The sequence below is a fragment of the Miniopterus schreibersii genome (genome assembly GCF_964146895.1).
Source record: "Miniopterus schreibersii genome assembly, chromosome: 22".
Lineage (NCBI taxonomy): Eukaryota > Metazoa > Chordata > Mammalia > Chiroptera > Miniopteridae > Miniopterus > Miniopterus schreibersii.
The window spans coordinates 4,215,897-4,232,035 of NC_138124.1; the positions used below are offsets into that span (position 1 = coordinate 4,215,897).

Consider the following 16,139-nt stretch of genomic DNA (forward strand, 5'->3'; position numbering starts at 1 on the left):
TATATTTCCAGGAAATATGTTGGTTGTTCTCATAAAATTGCATTATTAGAATATGAGCTTGAGCCCAGTCCAAACATTGGGACGTGCTTTCTCTCCTAGAACTCCGCTGATTCACCAGTGGCATTGGTCACTAAGACGCGACATGTCCCCATCTGCCTGCTCCTCCTGCTTTAATATTTTAAGTGGCACAGATCTCCTTTAATCTCTTTCCTATAGAGAGATGGGAGGGCTGAAAAGGATTATTGGCAGAAAGCTTTGAGCTTGTCTACAGAATTCTGAGGCCCTGAGGCTCTTCCATGGGGCCTGGGATTTGCATTCATAGCCATAACCTTAGTTCCCTGGATGCGCCACAACCCAGACATACCGAATCCCTCACCCTCTGCTGCCTCATGGCTTTGTAAAGCGCAGGAAGTGTGCAGGCTCACTGGTTAGACACCTATGCATTGATATCCTACCTCTGTTTATTTTCACCTGCTTGAGGTTGGGCAAGTATGTTTCCCTGAGTCTCAGTTTCCTGGTCTGCAAAATGGTGATATTAATAGGACTTACCTCAGGATTGTGGGATTCTGATGGGAAAAAAAAGTGTGCAGAGAGCATGATACCTGGAATATAGTAGGTACTGCCATGTTTTCAAAAGGTAGGGGTACTTCTGTATATCCTACTGACCCAGGAGGAAATGGAGCCCAGGAGCAATCTGGCTGGATTCCTGGAGTTGCCACCATAATGTCAGCTACCAAGTAATTTTCAGAAACTGCAGAACTGAAATATGAGGTCCCATGCTATTTTGCAGTCTTCATCGACATCCATTCATCCACCTACACACCCATCTATTCTCACCTATTATATGTCCATCAGTGCTCCTTTTGCAGGAGAGGGATGTGACTTTAACATGTCACTGCTCTCGAGAGACCTGCAAAGGTAGGGCATCTAAGACCTATGACCAGCTGCAGGGCAAGGTATACTGTGTGCTATGCTGGGGGTGGGGCTGGATGCCAAGGAAGGAGGGGTCCCCTTGTGGCTGGGGTAGGGGATGGGTGAGCAAGGCACTCAGCCCAGAATTCATGGAGAAAGAGGTGTGAGCTGGGTCAGTAGGATACATAGAGTGCCATGCCTGGCTTATATTAAGTTCTCAACAAATAGTAACTATTACTGTTATTATTTAATACTTTGCTCACAACGGGCATTCAATACATATTTTTTTGATTGACTGACCGTGTAACTGGCAGTACAAACACATGTGGCAGGTTTTATTATTGTTACTTCTTTTTGCCTAGAAGGGCCTGTCTTTTACAGAACTGGTGCCCCATTAGTCAGGGGTTGGGGCCCGCGATATTACCGCTTGATTAATCCCCAGCCTCTTTCCCCTCTGACACAGAGCAGGGCACATTCCACCTACCCTGGCACAGAAGGGGGCAAACCTTCCTTCTATCGACTTCCTGTAGCATCAAATCAAACAACCCGTGCCTTTTTGCAGAGCCGGATCTCGGCACATCGCCAAACGACCTGAAATTCTAATTCCTAGCAGTTTTGTTAATCACAGCATTTCATCCCGACAAGGTATTCATACACATGTCCACACTTAATAACTCTGTTAATAATTTCTAGCATTTACATAGACCCTACTGCGTGCCAGGCACTGTGCTAGGTATTTTCCAGACATTTCATCATTTCAGTCTCCTAGGAAGAGCAGGTGTGACTAGATAGGAATGTAGATCGTGTATTTGGGGAATAATAGAAAAAGTACGGAGTTGTGGTTGGTAGATAATGACATACTCTGAGTGTCAAGTCTAAATTGTACACGTTTATGTGTCAGGACACACTTAAATAAAATTAGAGAGTGAACCTGATGGAATTTCAGCAACAGATCCAAGGAAAATGTCAAATATGCTCTCTCTTTGTATTGCTTTTTAGGTTTTCTTAAAATTACTGACAGCAGACAGTATGCTATGGGAAAAGTACTGGCCTTGACATAAGATGTCTTGGGTTTGAATTATCAGCTAAGGGACTTGTGGACAAGTTAATGAAATAGTTGTGAGGCTCCATTTCTTTGTCTATGAAATGGTGATTAATCATTGCAACCTGTAAGGATTTAGTGAAGCAATATTTATAAATTGCTTGGGACAGTTCTTGGCCATAGTAGATAGTCATCCAACAGTAGCTTGATTAAATGAGAAAATATAGGAAAACCTAACCCAGCACCTGGAATACAGAGGATTCTCCATAGATAACATCTAGTGCATGTGTGTACATGTGTTCACACATATATGTAGTGAGGATCACTCAGTCTACCCAGCAAAACTTTGAAAAGACGCGTATCACATGTGAAGTTGAAAACATTCCACAGATAGGGCCACTGTGAATCTAGTCCAAGATGGGAATGATACCTAGGCTCATTTAAAGCCAACTGTTTAGAAATAAATGCTACTTATTAGTGTTGGGATTACAACGTGGTGTCTTTGGGATCCACGAGCTCCTCCCCCTGTGAAATTCATTTTCCCTGCTTGGGCTGTGCCACACATACTTTTGAATTCATGCCAACAGTAGAGAAGGACAATGACCAAAGACCCTGATGTTACATTGGCATTTTCTTTACTTCTCTTAACTGCGTTGTTTTTTTTCCTGGAGGCAAATTATTGATATAATGAAAACCTCCTCCAATAAAGGTACTATTTTGTTAAAATAGTTGGTAAACCTATTCAAGGCTTCCCAGTAGATATCTTTCCAAAATTGTTGAGTATAAAATACATCACATTTGTATCCGTGAGCATGAGACAATGCCATGTGTGTGCTTAATAAACTTTGCTTACAGTCCAGGGCTTTCCTAGAGTCTTCTCCAGCATGTCCAGAGATGCTTAGTCATTGATTCTGAACCACCTCCGATTAGCAGGAACTTCTGACACTTCAAGTTTCTCTTCCTCAGCCTTTTTTTTTCTTCTTTCTACAATTGGTTAGTGATCTTAAAATACTGTGCCTTTAAAGAGCCTGCTATTTGCAGGTCCCTTGGGAGGAATCCCTGATTCACACATTTGCATATTAGGCCAATGTTCTGAGTGTTTGGGAAGTCAGCAGTTCCAGATAGTATTGACAACAGCCTCTTGGCCATGGTTGACAATATCCTGCATAGGCTCGCTACACACTCATCTTTTCCATATAGCATTTTGCTTTGCCTAACTTCTTAGGTCAATGTCAAGATCAGTTCATTAATATTGGTGTTCTCTCACCCCATAAACACACACATAACCTGAAATGGACACTTTAAAATGGGACAAATTTTTAATTCCATTAGGAAACACTGTGGGGGTTTTAGTAGAATGCTAACAAACAATATTGTTAAGCAATTAAAAAACAATAAAGCAAACTCACTTAAAATAGCTGTCACCTCACAGGCTCAAAATTATGCCTGTTGCCCTGGGAACATAAACTCATGAGAACTAAGGCAAATAAACTGTTAAGCTAGAGGATTTAAAATAGACGAGGCATACTATAGAAGTAGACTGGGCCTCACTTCCATACTCCTTATGTGTGGTACACTGAGCAAGAAACAAGGCTTGCTTTTCTTTCCCCAGTCCCACCACCCACTGCATCCTCAGCTCCAGGGTTGTTTCTGAGCATTTTTTATCAAGCACGGAAGAAAATCAATTTTTACACACCTTGCCAGGTCTTAAAAAAACATCCTCTGATCCCTCTGTTGCCCTCGGCTTTGTTGGTATTTCATTTCCTCACAGCGTTTCAGAGCAGCAGGTTATGGTTGACTTTACATGAGGCATTCAAAGCCCCAAAGAAATAAAGTGACTGGCTCCTGATTGCATATAGTTGTATGCACAGCGAGGCTGGGGTAAGAACCTGGATTAGAACTCAGGACCCTTGTGGCATCCATCTATTGCTCTTACCTTCCATGACAAATCTTCTCTCCTGCTACGATGGTTTGACTTTTACAAGATCTTGATTTCCATTTTAATAATCCCAAGCCTTCCCTTGACACTGCAACAGAATTAAATTTAAATACATAGCTTACATTTTATCTTGACATTTTCTTTAGAAGGCAGGAAAAAGAAAAAGGAAAGGGGGTAGATATTCATTCTTTCCATCACAGAGGAAAATCTTCTCTTTTATCAGAACTCTTTGTTCAGATCCTCTTGGGAGAGGTGTAGGGCCATGGGCTGCTTTTCAAGCCTCCAGGCTCTCCAGTTACCCCTGGAGACACCAGGAAAACTCTGCATCCAGAGTTCCAATCTCTGTGGGGAACTCACCGGTGTCAGCATTAAGTGATATGGCTTAAGATAGTCTTGTCAGTCTAATTGATCTTGAGTCATTGCCTTTGCTGTCAGAGCTGTCTGTCTCCTTACCCATAATCCTCATCACTTTGATAGCCCGTCAGGAATATGGGACTTGGCCCAGTCTTGCCTTCATCCAATAGCATTATGAAATTGATACTGACACTTCCATTGGCACTAATTTCTCTAAGAGATTGGAGCCAGAGGACAAGTGGTTTAGTTTCATGGCAGTTAAGCTTTCCAAGGAGATCAAGATGGCCTAAGATTGATTGACCTGAACCCAGAGGAAAGGGGGATGGAGAAGGGAACAGAGGGAGAAGAGGGAATGGAAAACCAATGGCTGTATCATCATCAAGTGATATTTATCCAAGAAGGACAGTGTCCTATATGGACATTCTGAAGGTACATGCCAAGCCCTTCAAAGACTGCTTCAAAGGGTGTTTGGAAAATTAGGAGAGAAGCATGTTTGGTTGAGCGGTTCACCTCCTCACTTGTGATAATGCCTCCTAGTGTCTGGAGTCCAAAACAGCAATCAGTTCTACCCAGGATCTCTTTTCTCCACCCAACACTTCCACACATAGAAGGCCAAAGTTACTTTTTATTAGGGTGACAATGTCATTTATCATCCACACCAAAGGAGGCACTATTAATAATTCTGCTGGAACAACAGGTATATACAAGGGCCGTCCTGGGAAAACCAGGATGTATGGTCACCCTCCTCTTAATAATGAGAACTAAGCCTACCTAAACTGAATGAGGGGACAGTCTCTCTTTGGCAGAGTTTCATTCCTTATCCACACCTCCTTTAGGTTAATGGATGCATGAGGAAGCAGGCTTTTAATGGGGAGGGGGTGTCAAAACCTCTTACTTTTGAAAGTGAGAGTTCTTTATGAATTGGTAGGTTTAATAATATTGCCTGATTGGAAAGTTAGTCTAAGAATCACCCCTTAGAAGTGATTGTAGGACGAATGTGTGTTTTTAGATTGGATGATTAGATCTTTGGGTTTTTTCCTTTGTATCAATTTGGCCCATGTGCCTATTTCTAGAAAAATAAAAGGCTGACTCACAACTTCTAGAATCTCCCCTGCTGCCATCCAGCTCACCACCCTTTTTTGGAGTATTTGGTTTGAGTGTTCAATATTCTTGACATATTACACTTAAGTATATTGTCTAGATAACCCATGGACATGTGCTGTCTGGTGAGATGGAGAAAGGGTAAAATTATATAGAAACTCAGATCAGCAAGTCTCCTTGCAATCTGTTTAATGAGCAATAAACTGGTTTTACTTTATGTGTGAGTTTGTACCCATTCTTGCCTAGGAGCACATCCATATGAACACACATGGGATTTGGGCACGTTTATGAGGGTCTGATGGGGAGCACACACGTCACCTCCTTGCTTTGCTCTGTGTGACTAAAGGGTCTCCTTCAAGAACATGGCACCCTGAGTGCTGGCCTGGCCAGCAGAGCCCCTACAAGGGGCTGGAGGCAGGTGAGCACACAGGAGCAGGTGCTACAGTATATAAAGTGTGCTGTGCGAGGGGAGAGATAGCAGGGCTGATACAGTGTTATTTCGATTGATTTTGGTGTTGTATTTATGCCTTCACACGCTGGAAATCATTCGACCCTCTGCACCCTCCTCAGGTCCTGCTGTAGCGCTGTTCCAATGAAACTCTTACATCATTTTTATGGCCTGTCTGTGAAAGGGATGAGCAAGCCAAGAGATTAACAGGCCCTGCCGCTGCCCCTACCCAGCTGCTGCCCAAGTGTGTGGGGAGAAGAGGCAGCAGCCAGAGTTCAAGGTGTCTCAGAGGTGACGGCCACCAAGGAAGCACAGAGGATCTTTGGGGCAAGAGGGAAGGCGAGTCCTGTGGGATGGAGCAAGGCCTGTTCGCAGGATAAAGGGTGATGGATCTCAAGTTGTTTGCTAGGCTGGGGGTCCTCCTCTGGGCTGCCTTCTTCTCTCTCCTGCCCTGGCTTGGGGACTCCCATGTGCCACTCTGCTGCCCTGAGCCCCTGGAACGTGGTCCTCCTCATGTGCCATCTCTGTAGGTTTATTGTGTGTCCCTGCTGTAGGCCTGGGGGCTTCTTCATGGTCTGGATGTTTCTTCTTCCCCTTCCTCCCTAGTACTTAGCTCAGGGCTTGGTATACCAGGCAGTGTTTGGAGAGCACACGAAGGTCTGATTTGGGAGGTGTAGCATAAATCAGGAACTGGAGTGTTAGGTCCTGGAATGGGCTTAGTGCTACTGTCCCTAGGAATTTGCCAAACTTGTGAAATCCCCCCAACAGCTCCCATGAAGGTCCATTTGGTGGGGAGTCCTCCCAGCTCCCAGAAATGCCATTTGGATCTTCCTTCCAGATGGAGAATTGAGATACATGGCCACCCTTCACTTTTCTAGAGGATGTGCATTTGATGTGAGCTCAGAAGAGTCAAGTTCAAGGCACAGCCTCCCTCGACTGTGTGAGAGGTCACTTTCACAACTCAGACCCTCAGTTTCCTCACCTGTGAAATGGGAGCAGATTCCGTACCTCTAGTGTCTAACTAGGTTGCTATGGTGATTTGTGTTGATGAATAGGAAAGCACCTTGTGAGCAGTAATATGTCATACAGATCTGAGGAGTCTCCATTGTTGTTAGGTTATGGGTTTTAATGTATCAGGTCATGAGATTCCTTCATTCTAAAAGGCTGCATGGTCTGTAACTCTCACCATGCTCCCTCCTCAAGGCTCCCTGGAAGCCTCTTACCTTCCCAGTGAGCATTTTCTAATAAAGGAAAAAAGCATCTTTTTTGTGTCAAACCTGGGGTGAGCTGGGTGTGAACCCTTGGGCTCTTGGGGCTTGGGAATGAGTTAACGCGCTCAGGGTGGCCTGGAAGAAGCCGTTGGGTTGTCAGGCTTTCTCTCCTACTAGACGTTCAGGCCTCATTTCGTATCTTAGATTTAGGGGCATGGTAGTCCAGAAGTGTTTCATCCTAGGCCTCACTGATTTGAGGCCAAATGACTGTCCCATGAGGCATGCAGGGGAGTGATGACGAATATGGACTCTGGAGCCCCACAGCTCCAACCAGAATCAGGGGCTGTCTTACTAGCTGTGTGACCTTGGGCAGAATACTTAGTGCTGGGCCTGTGGTTACAGGAGCCACCTCACTGCGAGACCACGTGTACACAAAACCCAGGACAGTGCACAGTGGTCTGTCATGCTCAGCAGGCAGTGCTGTTTGATACACAGCCATCACTCTGGAGAAAGAAGCGGGTGTTCTTTGGTGGCAGTGTGCCAGGGCATCACTCCACATGTACTTAGGAACACTGTGCCCAGGGTGTCCTCCAGGCGCACCTTGCATAAGCTATGGCCTGGAAAGTGGTGTGGGAGGCCCGTGCATGGCGGGAGGCATTCTGGTTGGGACGTTCCCCCTCAGCCAATGCCCTTCAGGCCCCAGGTTTCTCCTGGGAAGAGCCTTCTCCTGGCGCCAGTTCTTTCTGTCTCTTCCAACTAGCCGTGCCTCACTCTAACTTAAAAGAACCTCACATGAAGCCATCCCCGGGTCAACGGATGGGTGTTTAGATACTGAGTGCCCCACTTATGAAGTAGGTAAAATCAGAGACACCTGGGCTTAGCCTGGAGGCACTTGGGCTGCCGTTCTTTAGGTTGGAACCAGATTGTGCAGCGCAGCCTAGTTAGTGCAGAAAGTGACGCACTGAGTGGAAGGCTCAGAGGCACTGTGACCAACCGCAGCAGTGCCTAGCACTACGGGCTCTGGAACGATGGCCCCTTCCCTTCGCCCGAAGTCCCCAAGATGCTAGGGAAAAGGATGGATAATTCTTTAGGGGAAATAATGCCTCTACTTTGGGGTGACATGACTAGTCACAGCACAGTGCCTAAAGCCAAACTGAGAAATTTTGAGACTTGAGCTGTCATCTCCTTATGGGGTTTGGGCATAAACACCAGCATTGTGCAATTGGAAAGTAATTACTTGCTTCCTGGTCATGCCCGAGATGCTCTACATGTTGTCTGCATAAAGAGTCTTTGGAAAAATCTGACATTTGCCTTCCCTCCGGGCTACATATTTCTACCTTCTCAGGCCCCTGCTCCCTGACAGTCTTCTGCCTCTGAACTCCTTCAGAGGAGTTGCCCTTCCGGCTACAACCTGGTGCAAGGCTGCGGTCTAAAGTTCCCTGGAAGTGTCAGGAGCTCCACCCCTAAATGAAGCCAGTCCTCTTACATGGGTCTCAAGGCAGGAAAGGTTGGGAGTGGGAAGGAGATGGTGGCTGACCCATTATAACTTGTCCCGATATCAGAAAAACAATGCTGGAGGGTCAGGCACTATGTGCAGTGTAATGAGCCCAGACTTTCAAGTCAGATAGATGTGGGTCTGTCTGCCATTTATTAACTGTGTGACCTTGGGTAAATTATAAAACCCGAGGCTTCAATTTCCTCAACTGCATTACTGGAATAACAGGACGTACCCCTGGGTTGTCGTGATGATTAACTGAGATAAGGGAAGCCATGTGTTCAGAGCTCCTATCCTGCCTCCTCCTTCCTTAAATGTGTTCTCAGGCTGGTTGATCAGCAGCATGATTTTCAATCACCAAGCAGCACCTCCAAACTGCGAATGCTACGAGGCATGAACAGTGCCTTTGGTTCCTGTAAGAGGCTGGGAGGGAATTGGAGCCAGAGAATAAAGCTTATCTTTTGGGAAATGATTCAGGAAGAGAAGCAGAGAAGTGAGGAGGGCATGCCTTGTTGGGCAGCCTGTAGGACTGGGTGTGCCCTGGAGATCACAGTGGCAACATCTGTCTAGAAGCTAGAGGGGGCAGAGGGGAGGGTCCACGAGGTTGGTGACTTCTCCCTAGGTGTGCTCTTGGGCACAGTCCATGTTCACTTGGCCTCTGTCCCACATCTGCCAATAAAAATTAAGAAATTGATTTTCTTTTGTTTGCCTGTGAGGACTAGGCTCCTTTTATGAGACAGTAAATGGAATCCCTCTCTGAGCATGGCTGGGTTTTTAATTGTGTTTTTTGTGCTTTGCTTTCACTTATTCTGGTTTATGAGTTCCAGCTCCCAAATTTGTTGATGCCAAGCTCTCACCCACCAGGGACACGTCAATGTTTGATTTTTATCAGTAGGAAAAGCTTGAGGTTTTTAAAAAATCATTTTCTTAATTCGAAGGTTGGCTTGTTTGTTTCATTCTGACACATTAAAAAAGCAGGAGACTCATCCTGGTTTGTTTTTCTTCACTTCCTAAGTGAGATGGGTGGGAGTCTTTTTCAACAATGGAGGTCACAGTCTGACTCTGTGTGGAACTAGATTCGATTAGAGCTCAATTTTGGGACAGAGAGTTGGCAGGAGGCATTTTCAGATGAACCACATCATTGAGGACAATAAGCCCATCCTGTGCATGAGTCACTCTGTAAAGATTTCTTGAAGGTGGTGTGAAACATGCACACCATCTGAAAGGATTAAACTAACATTGTTAAATGTAAGATGGCTTTATTCTTGTGTTAGTCAGCATGAGCTAGGTTATGCTGTGGTAACACACAGTACCCCTGCAATCTCAGTGACTTAAAACAACAGAGCTCCCTTAGGCCACCTGTGCAGCAGCTGCTGGCTAGAGGCCTCAGCTCTTTGTCACCCTCACTTGGGGACTGAGGCTGACTAGGAGCTGCCTTATGCTTCCACAATTGCCAAGGCAGGAAAATGAGAGTATGGCAGATCACACATTGAATTTTTTATTTTTAAATGAGATAAAATTGACATATAACATGAGTTTCAGGTATACAACATGACTCAATATTTGGATATATTGCAAAATGGTCACCACAATAAGTCTGGTTAACATCACATCACATAGGTACAGATTTTTGTGTGTGTGTGATGAGAACTTCTGAGATTTGTTCTCTTAGCAACTTTCAAATACGCAAGGCAGTATTATTGACTATAATCACCATGCTGCACATTATATCCCCAGGACTTATTTATTTTGTAACTGGAAGCCGGTACCTTTTGACTCCCTTCACCCATTTTCCCCCACCCCCACCTCTGGCACCGGCATTCTGGCCTATCTGTGTGCTTGCTTTAGTCTTCTTTTCTTTTTTATTTCTTAGATTGCACTTGTAAATGAGATCATAGGGTATTTGTCTTTTCTCTGTCTGACTTAATTCACTTACTATAATGATCACGGCGTCCATCTAGATTGTTCCAAATGGCAGGATTTCCCCCTTTTCATGGCTGAGTAACATTCCATTGCATGTGTGTATAAATGTGTACATACATATATAATCACAGCTGCTTTATCTCTTCTCCTGCCAGTGGACACTTAGGTTGTTTCCTTGTCTTGAGTATTATAAATAATGGTGCTATGAACAGGGGATACAGAAGTCTCTTTGGCATAGTGTTTTTGTTTCCTTTGGATATATTCTTAGAAATGGGCTCGATGGGTCACATGGTAGCCCTATTTTTAACTTTTTGAGGAACCTCTCTACTGTTTTCCATAGTGGCTGCACTGATATACAATCCCACCAACAGTGCACAGGGCTTCCCTTTTTTCCCACATCCTCACCAACACCCGTTTGTTGATTTTTTTTTATGTTAACCATTGTGACAAGTGTGAGGTGATATCTTATTGATACGCTGAATCTAAAGCTTCCATGTGGAAGTGATGCATATCTCTTCTGCTCACTTTTCTTTAGCCAAAGAAAGAGATGGGACAATGCCCGACTTTAAGGGGGTCAGAAAACTGCAGTCGCTCCAGGTGCCGGGAAGTACTTGGTGAACTGCAGTCATGATGGCCACAGCTCCTAAGAGGGCTTTCTGAACTGCTAGGTGAACTGAACCTTTGAAGGAAGTACAGGCATAAATTAAGGAATGTAGAAATGGATGGATCCCGGACCGCAGATTTTACAATTTAGCCATAAGGATTGGCCTTGATTGTCCAGCGTTAGCTTACCTGGTTTGGTCCAGCCTTGAAAACATTTGGTGATCTAGTCCTAGATGCCTTGGTTCAGATGTCTCAGCTTGACAGGCTCATGTATGCACACCAAGTTGTGGCTATTTATAAAAGATACTGGATGGAAGCCATACTATTGAGGAACTAATTTGGGGGGAAGAAAAAGAGCATTGGAGATTAACCTAGGCTCAGATACAGACTTCATCATTCCTGAGTAAATTGTGTTTGGAAAGCTAAACTTAACTTGGGGATCAGCTTTCTAGCTGATCAAATGGGAATAACAGTATTTTTTGAGGATCAAATGAGAACAAGTGCCTAGCAACATATCTGGCATACAGTAGGTTTAATAAATGTTAGCTTATTTCCCCTCCCCCCTTTTTTGTTATAACCACATCCTTAGGAATGTGAGTCATTTGCGGGGAATTGGAGAGGAACCATTTCTGCAAACTGGCTGGACAAATGTTGTAGTGTTGAACTAGTGGCTGGATTTCCTTGGGGCCAGAATTCTGAGGATTGGTTATGTTTTGTGACTTAGGGAGTTGCTAGAACAGAGGGGGTTTTAGGGACAAGGAAGGATACTGGGGAAATCATTTCAAGGAGGCTCTCCCCCTGGTCTGAAAGGGGCAGTGAGTGTTTCTGTGCTCACGCATCCCTGGGGAGGCTGCTGCTCTTCCCACCATTTTGTGTGGCTCTCTTCAGCTTTTGCAGGGGACCCTGAGTCACCAGAGGCTTCTGCTATGTCCCCGCAGTCCTCATAGCAGTGTGCAGCCCTCCCAGTTCCTCTGCAGCAGGGGCTCTGTCCGCTACTGCAGTGCAATTCCAGCTAGTGTCCTCACCAGAGACCTTTGCTTTCTGGGGGAAACTGAGTCCCACATTGGAATCAACCACTTAGGAAAATCTGAGCCATTCTCAGCTCTGCTCCCTATATCTTCCCATGGAAGGAGCAGGGAGGGAAAGAGAAAGACTGGAAAGACAACTTGGATCGTGCTGGACAAGACAGCTGCCGGGGGCCATCAGCTTCCTCTGATTACCCAGTGGTTTTACTGTGACCTGGCTGGAAGAACAAAACCCAGCACAGGTCGGAAAGGGGGAAAAAGGCACCAGTTTGGGAAGAGAGTCATGTGACCTGTCTGAGTAGACCTATATTCCCCCGGGGGTCTCACAAAAGCTTCAACTCCAGAAAGGATATAAGCTTGTTTCTCTTTTTTTGTTGTTTATTAGTGCTCCCTAACAGAATAAGTGTGTAATTAGGAATAGATTAGTGACAGTGGAGAGGCCCATATCAGGGACTAGACAGTCTGGGTGTGCCGAGAGCTCAGAAGTCGGAGCCTGACTCCTTCTGACCGCCTCAGGCCTCAGCTGTTTCAGGAAAGCAGAACTCCCCAGACAGCTGAGGTTTTCCCTTTATTACTCGTCCCTTCTTCATGTCTTAACACCTCTGTGCTTATTAAAGTGAGAGGAGAAATGCTTCCTCTCCCCAGGGGCTACAGGTCTCTGGGTTTCCTTTCCCTAGAGGCAGCTGACGTGAGACCCGGCCAGAGCTGGAAAAGGAACTCGGTTCCTAGGGTGGACGCTGGTGTCTCCCTCAGTGGCTCTCAATCCGGAGCAGTTCCGTCACCCCAAGGGGTATTTGGAAATGTGTTGTCTGGTAGGTGGGGAGACTGGCATTTTAGCCCTTAAAATTTATTAGAGCTCATTTTTTTAGAGCAGTTCTAGGATCCCGGCAAAATTGAGTGGCAGGTACAGAGAATTCCCATATACGCCCTTCCCCACACATGGACAGCCTCCCCCATTGTCAACATCCCCCACCCGATGGCACATTTATTACAGTTGATGAAGCTGAGTGGATGTTAGCGCTCGCGTCCAGGGATGTTAAATGTCTTGCCGTGCCCAGCACAGCCCTGGTGGGGAGCTCCGCCGGACTCCGCCACAGGCAGGTGGAGCCACTGCAGGGGCCTCCTCTCCCTTCCTCTGAAGAGATGGGGCTGTGTACGCTTTGTTGGCTTTTACATTAAGGCCTGTGGTTACGGAAGAGTCAGGAACAACGGCGCGCTGATGGGCAGGAGTCTCTCTGACATGTGTTTAGTTGAATAGAGCAGAGCGGTCAGCGGCACTGGGAAGAGGAGGAGACAGTGAATCACCTGTAATCCCTCAGGGCGAGGCTAATGAGGTGATGTGCTCATGTCCCCATTCTCAGATTTTTAGTACTTTCCCCCCTTTTCTCTTCTCTCTCTGTCTCCCTCTGTCTCTCTCTTCCTTTTAATTAGATGTTGGATCTTTGGATGGAGTCTTTAATTTTCTTATCTTTTCTTTCCTATTTACAATCTCTTTCCTTTTTGTCTGACTTTTTGGAACATTTCCCTGACTTTATTTTCCACTCTTTGACTTTGAAAGTTTGATGATCATACTTCCCAAGGACTCTTTCTTAGACTCTCTAACTGTTCATGTTTTAAGTGTCATCTTATTTTCTGCCTTCATTTATCTCCCTGAGGATATCAGTGATGTTTGGAAAAGGCTTCTGCTGCCTGCATCGCCCCCGTTCCCTCCTGGTCCCCGATTACTGCCGTGCTGAGGCTTCGCTGTGGTGTCTGGTGGTGCTGGGCTGTTCTTCATACTGAGGAACTGAGCACTAGAAAGTGACTAAGATGTTGCTTTGTGAGCACGGGTGGGGCTTGTCAACTATTGGGCTTCACTAAGGCATGATCTTGGCATAAGTTTGATTTCACTGGGAAACCCCCAAATGTCACTACCTAGCTGTCTTTTTTGAAGCATTGTTTCTCCAGAGCAGGGTTCTCTAATCTCCTGCAGGGGGCGGTGTGAGGCGAGACTGGGGGTGGTGGATGGGTAGGCAGTGTTCTTCCTGTTTTCTGTTGTTCTAGGGGCAGGAAGAAGGGGTCCAGCTTCACGCTTTATCCCGGCCTCCTCTGAGCCTTTCAGGTTCAGTTTCTCTGGGAATAAACTACGAGCTCTGATGGGATGGGGGCGAGGTGATGGCCTGGGTTCCTTGTTCCAGCCTGAGCCTCACCCCAGACTCTGGGTACCCTATCCCTTCAAGCACCCAGCCTCCTCCACAGACCTGGCTTCCTGTAAATGTTCCCTGTGCAGTCCTGCTGGCCCTTTTTTCAGTAGCTTCCCCCTCTTGTAAGCAAGCTCTCACCTTCCATTTCTCATCTTCCAACACATTACTGAAATATTTTATTTCCTCTTGTCTCCCTCTTCCTTCTGTTTGTGCACAAATATTTTTTTAATTTCTTCATACTGTAGTGGCATTTGGGGATAGAAGGGGGGTTAAGACCAGTGCTCAGCTTTCGGTGTTCAACTGGAATCACTATGAAGTTTTTCAGAAAGTTTACACGGTGTTTTCAGGAACAGGCCTCTTTTTGCAAGGCGAGTGATTGCTGCGAGTATTGGGCAACTACTTATTGCCACTTTCCCACAGTCAGACATTTTTCGTGGGTTGGAATAAGGCTGTCTGTGTGACGGAATGGAATTCTGGGTCCTCAGTGTGCATGTGCCAGTTTTCCATTTAGTTCTGCCTCATTGGCACTTCATCTCGCTGTGTGATGAGAAGCCTTCTACTCATAAACTTGAGGAGATGTAATGGATTTCTGCCCTGGAAATATTCTTCAAGCCGCAAAACCAGATCACAGCAGGTGGTTTGTCTTGGGACCATGTGTCATGCAAAGCAGCCATTTAAAATGCCGGTTGTACGAAGCCACAAACAGTCACTTTATATGACTTTTATTTGTATGTATGGGAACATTGCGTCACCAGAGTCATTGCTCTACCAAGAACCCCACATTAAATATCTTTGTCAACCTGAGTTTGTAAATAACCTTATCTACTGGGTTTCTTCTTTGGGTTGGAAAAGGGTGGCATTGGGGTTGGCGAAGATGCAGATGCTATTCTTTGAAGCCATCAGGCAGTATAGATCCTCCAAGAGTGGGACAGCTGGCCCAGATGCCTGTAGGCTAATAGTGATGGAGCCTAATTACTGTCCCTGTGAAAGCCCAGCCCACACTGGGCTTATCTCCCCATGGGCTGGGGACAGGTGATGGCAGATCCAATGAAAGTTCAATTTCTGTAGGTATCTGATGGCCACTGTGCAAAGGCTCTCAGCCTCCAAGGCCCTATTGAGAGGTTCTAGGTCTCAGGTATACCTGGGACTCACATGGAAGCTCTTTAAGTCCAGATGCCCAGGCTGCACCCCCAGACCAATGGAATCAGACTCTGTGGGGCTGGACCCAGCATGGGCAGTTATTCACATTCCTAAGGGGAGAAGGGACAGTGTGCAAACTGCTGCTAGGTCCTTTTTTAAAAAATCCTACTGTTGCTATATAAGCTAAGAAACTTATTTAAAACTTTATTATTTCGAGCTAATTTGGATTTGGGGAAAGTGAAAATTTATGTCATAGTCATTTTGGTTCACTCATTTATTTTTATGGTGTGATGCGGTAGATTTTTCTCTCATGAAAGAGAGGTAAAGCTTGGTTCTCTAAATTGAGAATCCAGGCATCTGGGGAGGTGCTTCCACTGGATTTTGCTCCTATGGAAAACATGGTGGCAGAAATAGTGAAAGGGTGTGCGGGTGAGGCCAGGCACTGGCACACATGGCTTCACCAATCCTGTCTCTCTTGGTGTGTGCAGGTCCCGTGGCTGTCATCAGCGGCGAGGAGGACTCTGCCAGCCCGCTGCATCACATCAACCATGGCATCACCACGCCGTCGTCGCTAGACGCCGGACCGGACACCGTGGTCATTGGCATGACCCGCATCCCGGTCATCGAGAACCCCCAGTACTTCCGTCAGGGACATAACTGCCACAACCCAGACACATGTGAGTACTGGAGTAGAATGTTGTCCCTTCTGGGGAGGGGTGGGTGGTGTGGCCATAGGCCATCTGCCTGGGGTTCTGGAAACTTC

General features: G+C 45.9%; 1 protein-coding gene across 11 annotated transcripts in view; it reads left to right on the plus strand.

The window, feature by feature from the left end:
• Positions 1 to 16,139, plus strand: part of NTRK3 (neurotrophic receptor tyrosine kinase 3) — a 326,297-nt gene that overhangs the window by 197,709 nt on the left and 112,449 nt on the right. For all 11 annotated transcript variants that reach the window (XM_081124363.1, XM_081124365.1, XM_081124360.1 and 8 more), the window contains one exon: positions 15,865 to 16,053. In XM_081124363.1, the coding sequence (XP_080980489.1) occupies positions 15,865 to 16,053 (189 nt within the window). The remainder of the gene's footprint in view (positions 1 to 15,864; positions 16,054 to 16,139) is intronic.